Source organism: Bombina bombina, chromosome 3 (genome assembly GCF_027579735.1).
Source record: "Bombina bombina isolate aBomBom1 chromosome 3, aBomBom1.pri, whole genome shotgun sequence".
NCBI classification, from domain to species: Eukaryota; Metazoa; Chordata; class Amphibia; order Anura; family Bombinatoridae; genus Bombina; species Bombina bombina.
This window is the reverse complement of record NC_069501.1, coordinates 1,019,437,217-1,019,453,964: the sequence shown is the minus strand read 5'-3', so window position 1 is coordinate 1,019,453,964 and position 16,748 is coordinate 1,019,437,217. Positions and strand designations below refer to the sequence as shown.

The 16,748-nt window shown below is 42.6% G+C and overlaps 1 protein-coding gene across 1 annotated transcript in view; it reads right to left on the bottom strand.

Annotated features, from left to right (window-relative positions):
- Nucleotides 1–16,748, bottom strand: part of OS9 (OS9 endoplasmic reticulum lectin) — a gene marked incomplete in the record, with an annotated part of 610,958 nt that overhangs the window by 487,313 nt on the left and 106,897 nt on the right. The window contains 1 exon segment of the mRNA XM_053708203.1: nt 1,236–1,437. Within this exon segment, the coding sequence (XP_053564178.1) occupies nt 1,236–1,437 (202 nt within the window).

Sequence of the window (16,748 nt, the reverse complement as noted above, 5' to 3'; positions counted from 1 at the left end):
ATTGTAATGTTGGAAATATGTTATTCCTATAACAAAGGGGTTTTCTTTTCTCCTGAAATTATGGCACACATCCCTATACTATTTTAAAAGTCCAGAAGTGGCCTTATATCAGTGTACTCCTCCTACTACTCACAATAGCTATCCTGGAGGTCCACAAATGACCTCACTTGTTTCAAGGAGGCAAATAAGTAAGAAAGGGCAGAAATTTGATACTTCTTATTTTGTCCTGCAGGTACGGCTTTGATAGTTGGCTGCATCATTATATTTAAATTTTCCGTACTTCAGATGTAGCTATTGAAACTATTTGCTGGTAGGTTTATCTTATGTCATTGAACATGCTATATCTATTGTTAACATATTTTCCTAAGGTCCAAATATAAACATAATCCATCTGTTATATTCTCTATTAGCTAAACTATAGGTCCAAAAGTGGCCTAATATGTTTTGGGAAGGCTATAAAAAGAGGGTTCAAGTTTGAGACCTTATGGTTTATATTTAAGGTACTATTTAAATAGTTAACTATCACTATATTTCATATTGCCATGTACTAGCTGAGATTACTAGCTTGTATCTTATTGTATGGTCATGTAAAATGCTGATTTTTCTTTCTATTCATTGTTCCTATTTCTGTATGCTTCTTAAACCCTCAAAAAATATATATATTTTTTTTTTTTTTAAAAAAAGCATACTGAAGTTTTTTTATAATTAATCGGTTGAACAAGTCACAAGTAATTACTTAGATCAGATGTTTTAACTGGCTATAGCAAAAGTAGATAAGATACCAAAAATATCAGTTTCTACAGCTTATAAATCACACGTTCCTGGAAATTGAATTTTTCATTACTATTGTTTATATTACGCAGATATTAAAAAATATCTAAACATTTTTTAGTAGTTAATGTGGACATCTTGCATAATTCTGCTTTCATGGGAGAAATACACAAAGCACACACAGACCATACAAACTATTAGCTCAATGCTCCCAACTTTTTTTGCTCTGTGAGAACTAAATTACTCAGATTTGTATGTACTGCAAAGTAATAAAACTATTGTGAAATAAGAAAAAACTACAGTATGTCACCCAAACACCTTTCAAGAGGTTAAGGTATGAAGAAGTATGAATAATTTAGTATTTTGTTACCATAAACATAATTCTTATAACACTGAGAACCACTCTCCTGGAAAAAGAGTCACATGCAAATAAATACAAATTCTCTTTTTAAATAAATACTTACAGACTTGCGCCTTCACGTATTCAACATACTGCTCTGGACTCAGGGCAGGATGACATTTTATTGATTGTGGGCTGCCATTGGAAGAAGGGCGCAGGAAAGGATGGTGACAGATGCGAGTGGTGTGCACTGTTAAAACATATGTGCAAGACTGGGGTTCATCCACACGAGCTATATAATCTCCAAATCCTTCCTCGCACATGAACTGCAATAAAGTAACAGAAGTTCTAATAAAGTGTGTGTTTAATACAGTCTATCAACACTGCTCAACTCATGCCTACATGTTTTTCTACATTGCTATTTTATATTCTATGAATTGCATTTAAATCTTAAATTTAGTTTTCCAAAATTGACCAATAACATTTTTTTCTATTATACTTATTACTTGCACCAGTTTTCTCCCCATGACCTATTTGATGGGCACACCAAGTGGCTGATTTTACTAACCACATGGCTACAATTTAAGCCAATATTAAGATAAAACATAAAATTACGCTTACCTGATAATTTCCTTTTCTTCTGATGGAAAAAGAGTCCACAGCTGCATTCATTACTTTTGGGAAATAAGAATCTTGACACCAGGAGGAGGCAAAGACACCCCAGCCAAAGGCTTAAATACTCCTCCCACTCCCCCTCATCCCCCAGTCATTCTGCAGAGGAACAAGGAACAGTAGAAGAAATATCAGGGTGAAAGGTGCCAGAAGAATATAAGTACGAACGACATAAAATTACAGGTGGGGAGCTGTGGACTCTTTCCATCAGAAGAAAAACATAATTTATGCTTACCTGATAAATTTATTTCTCTTGTAGTGTATCCAGTCCACGGATCATCCATTACTTGTGGGATATTCTCCTTCCCAACAGGAAGTTGCAAGAGGATCACCCACAGCAGAGCTGCTATATAGCTCCTCCCCTCACTGTCATATCCAGTCATTCGACCGAAACAAGACGAGAAAGGAGAAACCATAGGGTGCAGTGGTGACTGTAGTTTAATTAAAATTTAGACCTGCCTTAAAAAGACAGGGCGGGCCGTGGACTGGATACACTACAAGAGAAATAAATTTATCAGGTAAGCATAAATTATGTTTTCTCTTAAGTGTATCAAGTCCACGGATCATCCATTACTTGTGGGATACCAATACCAAAGCTAAAGTACACGGATGATGGGAGGGACAAGGCAGGAATTAAACGGAAGGAACCACTGCCTGTAGAACCTTTCTCCCAAAAACAGCCTCCGAAGAAGCAAAAGTGTCAAATTTGTAAAATTTTGAAAAGGTGTGAAGCGAAGACCAAGTCGCAGCCTTGCAAATCTGTTCAATAGAGGCCTCATTTTTAAAGGCCCAGGTGGAAGCCACAGCTCTAGTAGAATGAGCTGTAATCCTTTCAGGGGGCTGCTGTCCAGCAGTCTCATAGGCTAAGCGTATTATGCTCCGAAGCCAAAAGGAGAGAGAGGTTGCCGAAGCTTTTTGACCTCTCCTCTGTCCAGAGTAAACGACAAACAGGGCAGATGTTTGACCAAAATCCTTAGTAGCCTGTAAGTAAAACTTCAAGGCACTGACTACGTCCAGATTATGCAAAAGACGTTCCTTCTTTGAAGAAGGATTAGGACACAATGATGGAACAACAATCTCTTGATTGATATTCCTGTTAGAAACCACCTTAGGTAAAAACCCAGGTTTGGTACGCAGAACTACCTTGTCTGAATGAAAAATCAGATAAGGAGAATCACAATGTAAGGCAGATAACTCAGAGACTCTTCGAGCCGAGGAAATAGCCATCAAAAACAGAACTTTCCAAGATAAAAGTTTAATATCAATGGAATGAAGGGGTTCAAACGGAACTCCCTGAAGAACTTTAAGAACCAAGTTTAAGCTCCACGGGGGAGCAACAGTTTTAAACACAGGCTTAATCCTAACCAAAGCCTGACAAAATGCCTGGACGTCTGGAACTTCTGCCAGATGCTTGTGCAAAAGAATAGACAGAGCAGAGATCTGTCCTTTTAAAGAACTAGCCTTTGTCCAAACCCTCTTGGAGAAAGGACAATATCCTAGGAATCCTAACCTTACTCCATGAGTAACTCTTGGATTCACACCAATAAAGATATTTACGCCATATCTTATGGTAGATTTTCCTGGTGACAGGCTTCCGTGCCTGTATTAAGGTATCAATGACTGACTCGGAGAAGCCACGCCTTGATAGAATCAAGCGTTCAATCTCCATGCAGTCAGTCTCAGAGAAATTAGATTTTGATGATTGAAAGGACCTTGTATTAGAAGGTCCTGCCTCAGAGGCAGTCCATGGTGGAAGAGATGACATGTCCACTAGGTCTGCATAGCAGGTCCTGCGTGGCCACGCAGGCGCTATCAGAATCACTGATGCTCTCTCCTGTTTGATTTTGGCAATCAGTCGAGGGAGCAGAGGAAACGGTGGAAACACATAGGTCAGGTTGAAGAACCAAGGCGCTGCTAGAGCATCTATCAGTGCCGCTTCTGGGTCCCTGGACCTGGAACCGTAACAAGGAAGCTTGGCGTTCTGGCAAGACGCCATGAGATCCAGTTCTGGTTTGCCCCAACGATGGACCAGTTGGGCAAACACCTCCGGATGGAGTTGCCACTCCCCCGGATGAAAAGTCTGACGACTTAGAAAGTCCGCCTCCCAGTTCTCTACGCCTGGGATGTGGATCGCTGACAGGTGGCAAGAGTGAGACTCTGCCCAGCGAATTATCTTTTAGACTTCTAACATGGCTAGGGAACTCCTGGTTCCCCCTTGATGGTTGATGTAAGCCACAGTCGTGATGTTGTCCGACTGAAATCTGATGAACCTCAGTGTTGCTAACTGAGGCCAAGCTAGAAGAGCCTTGAATATTGCTCTTAACTCCAGAATATTTATTGGGAGGAGTTTCTCCTCCTGAGTCCACGATCCCTGAGCCTTCAGGGAGTTCCAGACTGCGCCCCAACCTAGAAGGCTGGCATCTGTTGTTACAATCGTCCAATCTGGCCTGCGAAAGGTCATACCCTTGGACAGATGGACCCGAGAAAGCCACCAGAGAAGAGAATCTCTGGTCTCTTGATCCAGATTTAGTAGAGGGGACAAATCTGAGTAATCCCCATTCCACTGACTTAGCATGCATAATTGCAGCGGTCTGAGATGCAGGCGCGCAAATGGCACTATGTCCATTGCCGCTACCATTAAGCCGATTACTTCCATGCACTGAGCCACTGACGGGCGTGGAATGGAATGAAGGACACGGCAAGCATTTAGAAGTTTTGATAACCTGGACTCCGTCAGGTAAATTTTCATCTCTACAGAATCTATAAGAGTCCCTAGGAAGGAGACTCTTGTGAGTGGTGATAGAGAACTCTTTTCCACGTTCACTTTCCACCCATGCGACCTCAGAAATGCCAGAACTATCTCTGTATGAGACTTGGCAATTTGAAAGCTTGACGCCTGTATCAGGATGTCGTCTAGATACGGAGCCACCGCTATGCCTCGCGGTCTTAGAACCGCCAGAAGTGAGCCCAGAACCTTTGTAAAAATTCTCGGGGCAGTGGCCAACCCGAAGGGAAGAGCTACAAATTGGTAATGCCTTTCTAGAAAGGCAAACCTTAGGAACCGATGATGATCTTTGTGAATCGGTATGTGAAGGTAGGTACCCTTTAAGTCCACTATGGTTATGTACTGACCCTCTTGGACCATGGGTAGGATGGTCCGAATAGTTTCCATTTTGAATGATGGAACTCTGAGGAATTTGTTTAAGATCTTTAGATCCAAGATTGGTCTGAAGGTTCCGTCTTTCTTGGGAACCACAAACAGATTTGAATAAAATCCCTGTCCTTGTTCCGTCCGCGGAACTGGATGGATCACTCCCATTACTAGGAGGTCTTGCACACAGCTTAGGAATGCCTCTTTCTTTATCTGGTTTGCTGATAACCTTGAAAGATGAAATCTCCCTTGTGGAGGAGAAGCCTTGAAGTCCAGAAGATATCCCTGAGATATGATCTCCAACGCCCAGGGATCCTGAACATCTCTTGCCCACGCCTGGGCGATGAGAGAAAGTCTGCCCCCCACTAGATCCGTTTCCGGATAGGGGGCCGTTCCTTCATGCTGTCTTGGGGGCAGCAGCAGGCTTTCTGGCCTGCTTGCCCTTGTTCCAGGACTGGTTAGGTTTCCAGGCCTGTCTGGAATGAGCAACAGTTCCCTCTTCTTTTGAAACAGAGGAAGTTGATGCTGCTCCTGCCTTGAAATTTCGAAAGGCACGAAAATTAGACTGTTTGGCCTTTGATTTGGCCCTGTCCTGAGGAAGGGTATGACCCTTGCCTCCAGTAATGTCAGCAATAATTTCCTTCAAGCCAGGCCCGAATAAGGTCTGCCCCTTGAAAGGAATGTTGAGTAATTTAGACTTTGAAGTCACGTCAGCTGACCAGGATTTAAGCCATAGCGCCCTACGCGCCTGGATGGCGAATCCAGAATTCTTAGCCGTTAGTTTAGTCAAATGAACAATGGCATCAGAAACAAATGAGTTAGCTAGCTTAAGCGTTCTAAGCTTGTCAATAATTTCATTCAATGGAGCTGTCTGGATGGCCTCAAACCAGAATGCCGCCGCAGCAGTGACAGGCACAATGCATGCAAGGGGCTGCAAAATAAAACCTTGTTGAATAAACATTTTCTTAAGGTAACTCTCCAATTTTTTATCCATTGGATCTGAAAAAGCACAACTGTCCTCAACCGGGATAGTGGTACGCTTTGCTAAAGTAGAAACTGCACCCTCCACCTTAGGGACCGTCTGCCATAAGTCCCGTGTAGTGGCGTCTATTGGAAACATTTTTCAAAATATAGGAGGTGGGGAAAAAGGCACACCGGGTCTATCCCACTCCTTGCTAATAATTTCTGTAAGCCTTTTAGGTATAGGAAAAACGTCAGTACACACCGGCACCGCATAGTATCTATCCAGCTTACACAATTTCTCTGGAATGGCAACTGTGTTACAGTCATTCAGAGCAGCTAATACCTCCCCAAGCAATACACGGAGGTTCTCAAGCTTAAATTTAAAATTAGAAATCTCTGAATCAGGTTTCCCCGACTCAGAGATGTCACCCACAGACTGAAGCTCTCCGTCCTCATGTTCTGCATACTGTGACGGAGTATCAGACATGGCTCTAACAGCATTTGCGCGCTCTGTATCTCTCCTAACTCCAGAGCTATCGCGCTTGCCTCTTAATTCAGGCAATCTAGATAATACCTCTGACAGGGTATTATTCATGATTGCAGCCATGTCCTGCAAGGTAATCGCTATGGGCGTCCCTGATGTAATTGGCGCCATATTAGCGTGCGTCCCCTGAGCGGGAGGCGAAGGGTCTGACACGTGGGGAGAGTTAGTCGGCTTAACTTCCCCCTCGACAGAACCCTCTGGTGATAATTCTTTTATAGATAAAGACTGATCTTTACTGTTTAAGGTGAAATCAATACATTTAGTACACATTCTCCTATGGGGCTCCACTATGGCTTTCAAACATAATGAACAAGTAGGTTCCTCTGTGTCAGACATGTTTAAACAGACTAGCAATGAGACTAGCAAGCTTGGAAAACACTTTAAAACAAGTTTACAAGCAATATAAAAAAAACGTTACTGTGCCTTTAAGAAACACAAATTTTCCCAAATTTTGAAATAACAGTGAAAAAATGCAGTTACACTAACGAAATTTTTACAGTGTATGTAATAAGTTAGTAGAGCATTGCACCCACTTGCAAATGGATGATTAACCCCTTAATACCAAAAACTGTGGCTTTTTACCTCCCTCAATACGACTTTTGAAGCCTTTTGAGCCCTTCAGAGAAGTCCTGGATCATGCAGGAAGAAGCTGGAAGTCTGTCTGTAATTTTTGCTGCGCAAAAAAAGCGCTAAAATAGGCCCCTCCCACTCATATTACAACAGTGGGAAGCCTCAGGGAACTGTTTCTAGGCAAAATTCAAGCCAGCCATGTGGAAAAAACTAGGCCCCAATAAGTTTTATCACCAAACATATGTAAAAAACGATTAAACATGCCAGCAAACGTTTTAAAATACACTTTTATAAGAGTATGTATCTCTATTAATAAGCCTGATACCAGTCGCTATCACTGCATTTAAGGCTTTACTTACATTACTTCGGTATCAGCAGCATTTTCTAGCAAATTCCATCCCTAGAAAAATATTTTAACTGCACATACCTTATTGCAGGAAAACCTGCATGCTATTCCCCCTCTGAAGTTACCTCACTCCTCAGAATATGTGAGAACAGCAAAGGATCTTAGTTACTTCTGCTAAGATCATAGAAAACGCAGGCAGATTCTTCTTCTAAATACTGCCTGAGATAAACAGTACACTCCGGCACCATTTAAAAATAACAAACTTTTTTTTTTTTAAGCATAATTTATGTTTTTCTTCTTAAATGGAAAGCATCCACAGCTGCATTCATTACCTTTGGGAAAACAATACCCAAGCTTTAGAGGACAATGAATGCCAAGACGGGAGGGTACATAGGTGGCCCATACTGAGGGCACCAGGCCTGAACCTCTACCCAATAAAAAAAAAAACTGCTTCGTCCAAAGCCAAGAAAATTAAGAGGAAAAACCCTAATGACACTGACTCGCAGTTAGTCCAGAAGCCAAACTAGAGACTGCAAACTGACTCGCCTGAGCCAACAGTCCTCCAGGAGACACCGTCAGCCAGCAAACCCGCTCACCGACCACAAATGAAGGGGACAACAGCCGAAACCCCCAAGGGGACAAGGCAAAGGAGAACAGAGGAAACCGAAAGGACCCCTAATTAAAAAAAGAACACCTCTAAGAGTGAGCCCAGCTCACAGACACCCAAAGGGACCCAAACAGGAAAAGGAGGCCACGCCTATACCAAGCGAAAACCCGGGATAAAACCGGGCACAGAGACAGAACAGACATCTCTCAAATATCCTGCAAGCACGGAATGTCACTGAAGAGGCAAAGTCCTCCCAGTGTTTGACCATAGAATACCAAGGCATTTGACCAAGAAAAAGTGTGTAATACACCCAGGTTAAAAACCCCAAGTTTGATAACACAGAGTCAATAACAGGACGACACAGAGGGTACTTGAGAGGAAGAAGCAGTCAAGCAAGAAACAGACCGCAAAAGCAACCCCCGGACAGAGGGCACGCTCCAGGCAACCTAAGTCACCGGACCTACACACATGTCCCTAAAAAGGGGAACACAATACCTCAACCGAGGCCCCCCGAAAAGAAGAGTATACCCTCAAAACCCAAGGGAAAAGTAAACTCTCTACTGAAATCAATGGAGCAAGGTGAAAGAAAAATCTATACCTTAGCAGACTGAGCTAACAGGATAGACTCAACAAGCTCACACATCCAGAGGAGACTGCGACCCGAATGCAGCGCCTTAGATCGCTCGGCCATCCTGACCTGCAAATCCAGCCTCAGGGATCACACACAGGGGAACAAAGAATCCTGAAACAGGTACAGGAACAAGCATAAGGATAGCACAGCCATCCCCACAGAGTACAAGTACAACCCGACTCTGAAAACAGACAACAAGGCCTAGACCGTAGGATCTATTCAAATAAAGGCCTAACAAGTCTGACTTGGAGCCAGCAAGACCCCAGGAGGAACCAATCCCACCTTGCCGCCTCCCATCCAGGAGAAGCCCCAAGCAAGGACTCCATCTCCATAGGAGAATATCCCCTAAAGAAAAGGGATGATGCCGGAAAGGCAACAACTGTCCCCAAGGCCCAAAGCCACCAGTTAATGGGAAGAGAAATTCCCAACACAGATGACCTAGAAAAGGACCCCCCTACAAATAGCTTGCCAAGCAGAGGCACAGCTAGCCCATTCGCCTTCAGAGCAGGGAATCCACGGGAACACTGGCAATGCAACCCTAAGGCGCACCAGAAATTGGACAGCCAGCACCAGCAGCTGGGTATGAACCAACAACCCTTGAGGCGCAAGCCACACAGCTAACCACCAGATGACATGGGCTACTCTGTGGCAAAGAGTTAAAAAAAAAAAAAAAAAAAATACTCCGAAAACCTGGCCAACCATGACCAGGTCAGGTAGATGGAGCAAGGACACAGCCCAAGTTCCACTACCGCGGTACACCATTACTAGCCCTGAGATTCAAGATTCCAAAACTAGATCAGGAAAAAAGGCCAAGCGAAGCTTCAGCAACCGGAAGTCTCAGGGATAAAAACAGGCCCGGGGACCTAATAGTTCAGGCAAACCTTATCCTAGAACTAAACACCCCAACTGGCCAAAAAGCCAGACACAAGGGATATGGATGCATATCCAGAGAATCCGGAAAGCAAAAAACTCGAAAGCCCCGACCAAGGAAAGGAACCACCCCTAGCTAAAGTCCAATGATCCAAGGAGCAAGGCTAGAAGACGTATGAGGATACTTCTCAAAGCCTCAAGACAACAAGGGATATCTTGAGGTCAAAAACATCCTACTAGCAGGACTAGTCTCCCTATCACCTCCACACAAGAAGGACACAATGAAGAGAAAGGCACTAAGCCTACCCAGCTCCGGAAAACCCTGAGCTAAACAAACCAAGTCTCCACAGGGAACAACAATCACCCGGGAACACAGATCCCTAAAAGGAGATCCAACTCACCCATAGACAATGGAAGACCCAAAGGTCAAAGTACACGTCAGAGTAAGAGTTGCATCTAGATACACTATAAACAGCTTACGCGTACACCTGCAAGGTGTCAAAAGCTGCAACTGGTTTCAAACTGCAAACCCAGACAGCTATCCTGTACAAGCTGTTGGATCAAGCCCAAAAGGACAAATCCAGAGGCCTAAAAAGGAAGGCCAAACCACTCAACTGTGGTAAGGGGCGTTAAGCCCTCCAACCCTTCACCACATGGGGGAGGCTAAGTTCTCAGGAAATCAGATGTCAGAGTGACGCAGCGGAAAAACTCCCCTGCCCGGGAGATGACTACCCCCCTTCTCAGACCCACAGGATCTCTCGAATGCTTAGTTGAACAATGAGAACCTGAGCACTCAGCGCTTCTACCGAACCAGCTGAGCAGAACAGCGCCACGTGTCTGAACAGCCGCAAGACCGAACGAACGCGACAGGACTAGCCTGCACCTAGAGTCCCAACCGGCAAGCTGCGTAAATTCTTCCTAGTAGGGGAAAAAACAGAAAACAGACATTCTTAACATAGGACTAACCTATCCAAAACAACTTCCGAAGAAGTAATAAAGAGTATCAATCCCAGAAGGTTCCCGAAAGAAACAAAAACAAATAAGAGACATCCCACTGGATATAAATAATATATAAGGCAACCCGGAGGTTAACGCCCAAAAAGACACAGGCCTACCCGCAGGACCAGCCAAACGTAGCCCTATCTTACAAAACTGGGAAAGATCTCAAACAAATAACAATCAGGGGATTACTTCATCCCCACATGTCTAATGAGGTGAACCATTCGAATTATCAGACTGAAAATCCCCTTAACTGATAACTATAGGGTCATTCAATAACTGAAAAACATGTCTGAGCAACACGCGAAGGAGCTCAATCCTGTAACGAAAGGCACAACACTTCGGGACAGAAACCCCCGCAGGGACTGTAGAGGCCCTCCCCAAGGCAGCAGGCCCGGGACAATAGGGCACGAGCACATTCTCAAATAAATGTCTGGACTCTGCAGACGAACAATCGCCAACAATATGTGGAAGCGAAATCGTGCTGTAACCTCCGGGGGAAACAAGCCACCCCGCGTGAAGGAACCATAAACTGGGTTACCCGCATATGCAGAAGTATCATTTGGTAGGGAACTCGCCTCTCGGAGGACAGGACCCCCCCAGCGGCGGATGGCTCAGCAGTCCCTTGATTCCCCAAGCCTGAGGAACCAGACGCTCTGAAATAGCATACGGAACAAAACTGGTTGACAGGAGTCAACGAGGCCACTCTGGATTCATCACCGGACACAGAATCTGAAATCAAAATAGTCTCAGAATAAGAATCCTCCGTAACTGAATCTGAAATTAACAGTCACAGCATCAGAATCCTCCATAACTGGATAGAGGATATTTAAATACAGTATGGACTAAAGTAGTAAAACAAAAACGACACCTGACACCCACAATGGCTGGGGCACTCACCACCTCCTATGACCAGACCCCTGCGGACTAGAAAATGTCCTTCGCCACGCGGTCGGGGATGGAAAAACGGAACGGAACCACGCCTGAACACAAGGTGAACCGCACAGTACAAAAAAAAAAAAGTGCGCCCAACCAAAAGGCTGCGTCACTTCCAAAGGCCTCAATGTTCCAACCTCCAGCCCCAGTAAACATCACACATTAGCTGGTTGAATCACATAACAAACATGATTATAAACCCCCCTGTTCAATAACCCCCCTCAGGAGATATTAACCCTCGATTCCAAGATACTAAGAGAGACTCACTGAGACCTTATGTACAAGTTAGACCGGCAAGGTAGTAGCCTCTCAGGAAACATTCACATTACATTGAAGAATAAAGTAAAATGAAACAATCTTACAGGAATCTACCCCGTGGAACAGGAACATGGCCCTTCAAATGTGACAGATAGTAGCATCGTCTCCGCCATGAACTTGAGAGTAGAAAGCAGGCAGCGAAGCAAAGTTCGACAACGTTGATTGCTTGAGGAGCTGTTAATATGAGTCGGGATGGTTTCGCAGAAAGTAACTCCCTGCATCTCCAGACTCTGTCATCCAAGCCCTCACTGAGAGGCCGACAGGACTACTTAAAACTCATGCCCCATGCCGAAGAGTACTACCCTCCCTCCATAAGAGACAAAAACAAAAATTACAAATTCTGACGAAAGGCAAAGAATGACTGGGGGATGAGGGGAGTGGGAGGAGTATTTAAGCCTTTGGCTGGGTTGTCTTTACCTCCTCCTGGTAGTCAGGTTCTTATTTCCCAAAAGTAATGAATGCAGCTGTGGACTCTTTCCATTTAAGAAGAAAAATTAGCTTTTTGTTTTATATCCATTGCAGACATTATCGTTAAATATACGTCAAATTATGCAAGTAATTTGTGCTTTGCATAGCATACATAACATTTATAGACTTAATATAATTATAATAAATATTTATTACACTTCTCCCACCTGGTTACTTCATAATGTCACCCAGCTGGCAAACATTTCTGTGGAGAACACTGTGCAGGATATAGTGTATTTACCATGTTTTAGATTTACCATGGTCCCTTTTACAAAGGTTTGGACAGAAACCTAAAGCTTGAAAACATACTTTTTCAAGCAGGTATAAGACTTCATCTTCCTCCTATACTATATTTAACAGATGAAGTAATGAAACGGAGGGAAGTGCTACCTAGAGACATGAGCCAAGTATAATTTCATTTATCTAGGCTCACCCTTGAAGCAATCACCAACATTTAACAAGCTGTATAAAATAGATAAGGACAAGCAGAAGGAGGTTTAAAAAAAAAAAAAAAAAAACACAAAAAAAACACAAAAAAACGTACCTGATATATTCATTTCTTTCATATTGGCAAGAGTCCATGAGCTAGTGTAGTATGGGATATACAATCCTACCAGGAGGGACAAAGATTACCAAACCTCAAAATGCCTACAAATACACCCCTCACCACACCCACAATTCAGTTTAATGAATAGCCAAGTAGTGGGGTGATAGAAAAAAAGGAGTAAAAAGCATCAAAAAAGAAATTGGAAATATAATTGTGCTTTATACAAAAAATCATAACCACCATAAAAAGGGTGGGTCTCATAGACTATTGCCAATATGAAAGAAATGAATTTATCAGGTAAGTTCTTACAGAAATTATGTTTTCTTTCATGTAATTGGCAAGAGTCCATGAGCTAGTGACGTATGGGATATCAAATACCCAAGATGTGGAACTCCACGCAAGAGTCACTAGAGAGGGAGGGATAAAAATAAACAGCCAAATGCTGAAAAAATAATCCACAACCCAAAATATAAGTTATTCTCATGAAGAAAAGAATAACTTAAAACATCAGCAGAAGAATCAGACTGAAAGAGCTGCCTGAATTACTTTTCTACCAAAAACTGCTTCAGAAGAGGCAAATACATCAAAACGGTAGAATTTAGTAAAAGTATGCAAAGAAGACCAAGTTGCTGATTTGCAAATCTGACCAACTGAAGCTTCATTCTTAAAAGCTCACGAAGTGGAGACTGATCTAGTAAAAGGAGCTGGGATTCTCTGAGGCGGAGCCTGACCCGACTGCAAATAAGCCTGATGAATCAAAAGCTTAAACCAAGATGCCAAGGAAATAGCAGAAGCTTTCTGACCTTTCCTAGAACCAGAAAAGACAACAAATAGACTAGAAGTCTTCCTGAAATCTTTAGTAGCTTCAACATAATATTTTAAAGCTCTTATAACATCCAGAGAATGTAAGTATCTCTCCAAAGAATTCTTAGGATTAGGACAAAAAAGAGGGAACAACAATTTCTCTATAAATGGTGTTAGAATTTACAACTTTAGGTAAAAATTTAAATGAAGTCCGCAAAACTGCCTTACCCTGATGAAAAATCAGAAAAGGGGACTCACAAGAAAGAGCAGATAATTCGGAAGATGCAGACAAACCTTTTATCTAAACCATACTGAAGAAACTGTAAAATTCAAGGAATTCTAAAAGAATGCCAGGAGAATTTATGAGAACACCACCATGAAATAGAAGTCTTCCAAAATCGATAATAAATCTTCCTGGAAACAGATATACGAGCCTGTAACATAGAATTAATCATTGAGTCAGAGAGACCTCTATGACTAAGCACTAAGTGTTCAATTTCCATACCTTCAAATGTAACGATTTGAGATCCTGATGGAAAAAATGGTCCTTGAGACAGGTCTGGTCTTAAAGGAAGTGGCCAAGGTTGGCAACTGGACATTCAGACGAGATCCGCATACCAGAACCTGTGAGGCCATGCTGGTGCTACCAGAAACACAAATGATTGTTCCATGATGATCTTGGAGATCACTCTTGGATGAACAACTAGAGGCGGGAAGATTTAAGCAGGTTGGTAAAACCAAGGAACTACTAACGCATCCACCGACTGAGGATCCCTGGACCTTGACAAGTACCTGGGAAGTTTCTTGTTTAGATGGGAAGCCATCAGGTCTATTTCTGGAAGACCCCCCATCTGAACAATCTGAAAAAAAAACACATCTGGATGGAGAGACCACTCCCCCGGATGTAAAGTCTGACGGCTGAGATAATCCACTTCCCAATTGTCTACACCTGGGATATGTATCGCAGAAATTAGACAAGAGCTGGATTCCGCCCAAGAATGAATCTGAGATACTATCATAGCTAGGGGACTGCGAGTCCCACCCTGATGATTGCCATATGCCACAGTTGTGATATTGTCTGACTGAAAACAAATGAACGGTTCTCTTCAACAGAGGCCAAACCTGAAGAGCCCTGAAAATAGCACAGAGTTCTAAAATATTAATTGGCAACCTCGCCTCTTGAGATTTCCAAACCCCTTGTGCTGTCAGAGATCCCCAGAAAGCTCCCCAACCTGAAAAACTTGCATCTGTTGTGATTACAGTCCAGGTTGGACGTACAAAAGAGGCCCCTTGAACTATATGATGGTGATCTAACCACCAAGTCAGAGAGAGTCGAACATTGGGATTTAAGGATATTACTTGTGATATCTTTGTATAATCCCTGCACCAATGATTCAGCATACAAAGCTGGAGAGGTCTCATGAAAACAAGCAAAGGGGATCGAGTCCAATGCTGCAATCATGAGACCTAAAACTTCCATGCACATAGCCACTGAAGGGAATGATTGAGACTGAAGGTTCAGACAAGCTGAAACCAATTTTATTAATCGCTTGTCTGTTAGAAACAGAGTCATGGACACAATCTATCTGGAAACCTAAAAAGGTGACCTTTGTCTGAGCAATCAAGGAACTTTTTGGTAAATTGGTCCTCCAACCATGTCTTTAAAGAAACAACACTAGTTTATTTGTGTGAGATTTGGCAGAATGTGAAGACTGAGCTAGTACCAAGATATTGTCCAAATAAGGAAACATCGCAATACCCTGCTCTCTGATTACAGAGAGTAGGGCACCGAGAACCTTTGAAAAAATTCTTGGAGCTGTTGCTAGGCCAAATGGAAGAGCGACAAATTGGTAATGCTTGTCTAGAAAAGAGAATCTCAGAAACCGATAGTGGTCTGGATGAATCGGAATATGAAGATATGCACCCTGTAAGCCTATTGTGGACATATAATTACCTTGCTGAACAAAAGGCAGAATAGTCCTTATAGTAACCATTTTGAAAGTTGGCACTCTTACAAAACAATTCAAAATTTTAAGATCCAGAACTAGTCTGAATGAATTTTCTCTTTCTTTGGGACAATGAAAAGATTTGAATAAAAACAGAATTTATGCTTACCTGATAAATTACTTTCTCTTGCGGTGTATCCAGTCCACGGATTCATCCTTTACTTGTGGGATATTCTCATTCCCTACAGGAAGTAGCAAAGAGAGCACACAGCAAAGCTGTCCATATAACTCCCCCTCTAGCTCCACCCCCCAGTCATTCGACCAACGGTTAGGAAGAAAAAGGAGAAACCATAGGGTGCAGTGGTGACTGTAGTTGAAACAAAAAAATTTTTACCTGAATTAAATGCCAGGGCGGGCCGTGGACTGGATACACCGCAAGAGAAAGTAATTTATCAGGTAAGCATAAATTCTGTTTTCTCTTGCAAGGTGTATCCATTCCACGGATTCATCCTTTACTTGTGGGATACCAATAACAAAGCTTTAGGACACGGATGAAGGGAGGGAACAAGACAGGTACCTTAAACGGAAGGCACCACTGCTTGCAAAACCTTTCTCCCAAAAATAGCCTCCGAAGAAGCAAAAGTATCAAATTTGTAAAATTTGGCAAAAGTATGCAGTGAAGACCAAGTCGCTGCCTTACAAATCTGTTCAACAGAAGCCTCATTTATGAAAGCCCATGTGGAAGCCACTGCTCTGGTAGAATGAGCAGTAATTCTTTCAGGAGGCTGCTGGCCAGTAGTCTCATAGGCCAAACGGATGATGCTTTTCAGCCAAAAGGAAAGAGGTAGCAGTCGCTTTCTGACCTCTCCTCTTACCAAAATAGATAACAAACAAGGAAGATGTTTGTCTGAAATCCTTAGTTGCTTGTAAATAGAACTTTAAAGCACGAACTACATCAAGATTGTGTAATAGACGTTCCTTCCTCGAAGATGGATTAGGACACAGAGAAGGAACAACTATTTCCTGGTTAATATTCTTGTTAGAAACAACTTTAGGAAGAGAAATAATCGAATCCAACTGAGAACCAAATAAATTGATACCTTGGAAAAAAAAGATAGTAATCTAGACTTAAATACCATGTAAGCATTCCAATATTTGAGCCACAAAGCTCTTCTAGCTAAAATAGCTAAAGACATAGATTTAACATCAATTTTGATGATATCAAAAATAGCATCACAGATAAAATGATTAGCAAATTGAAGCAA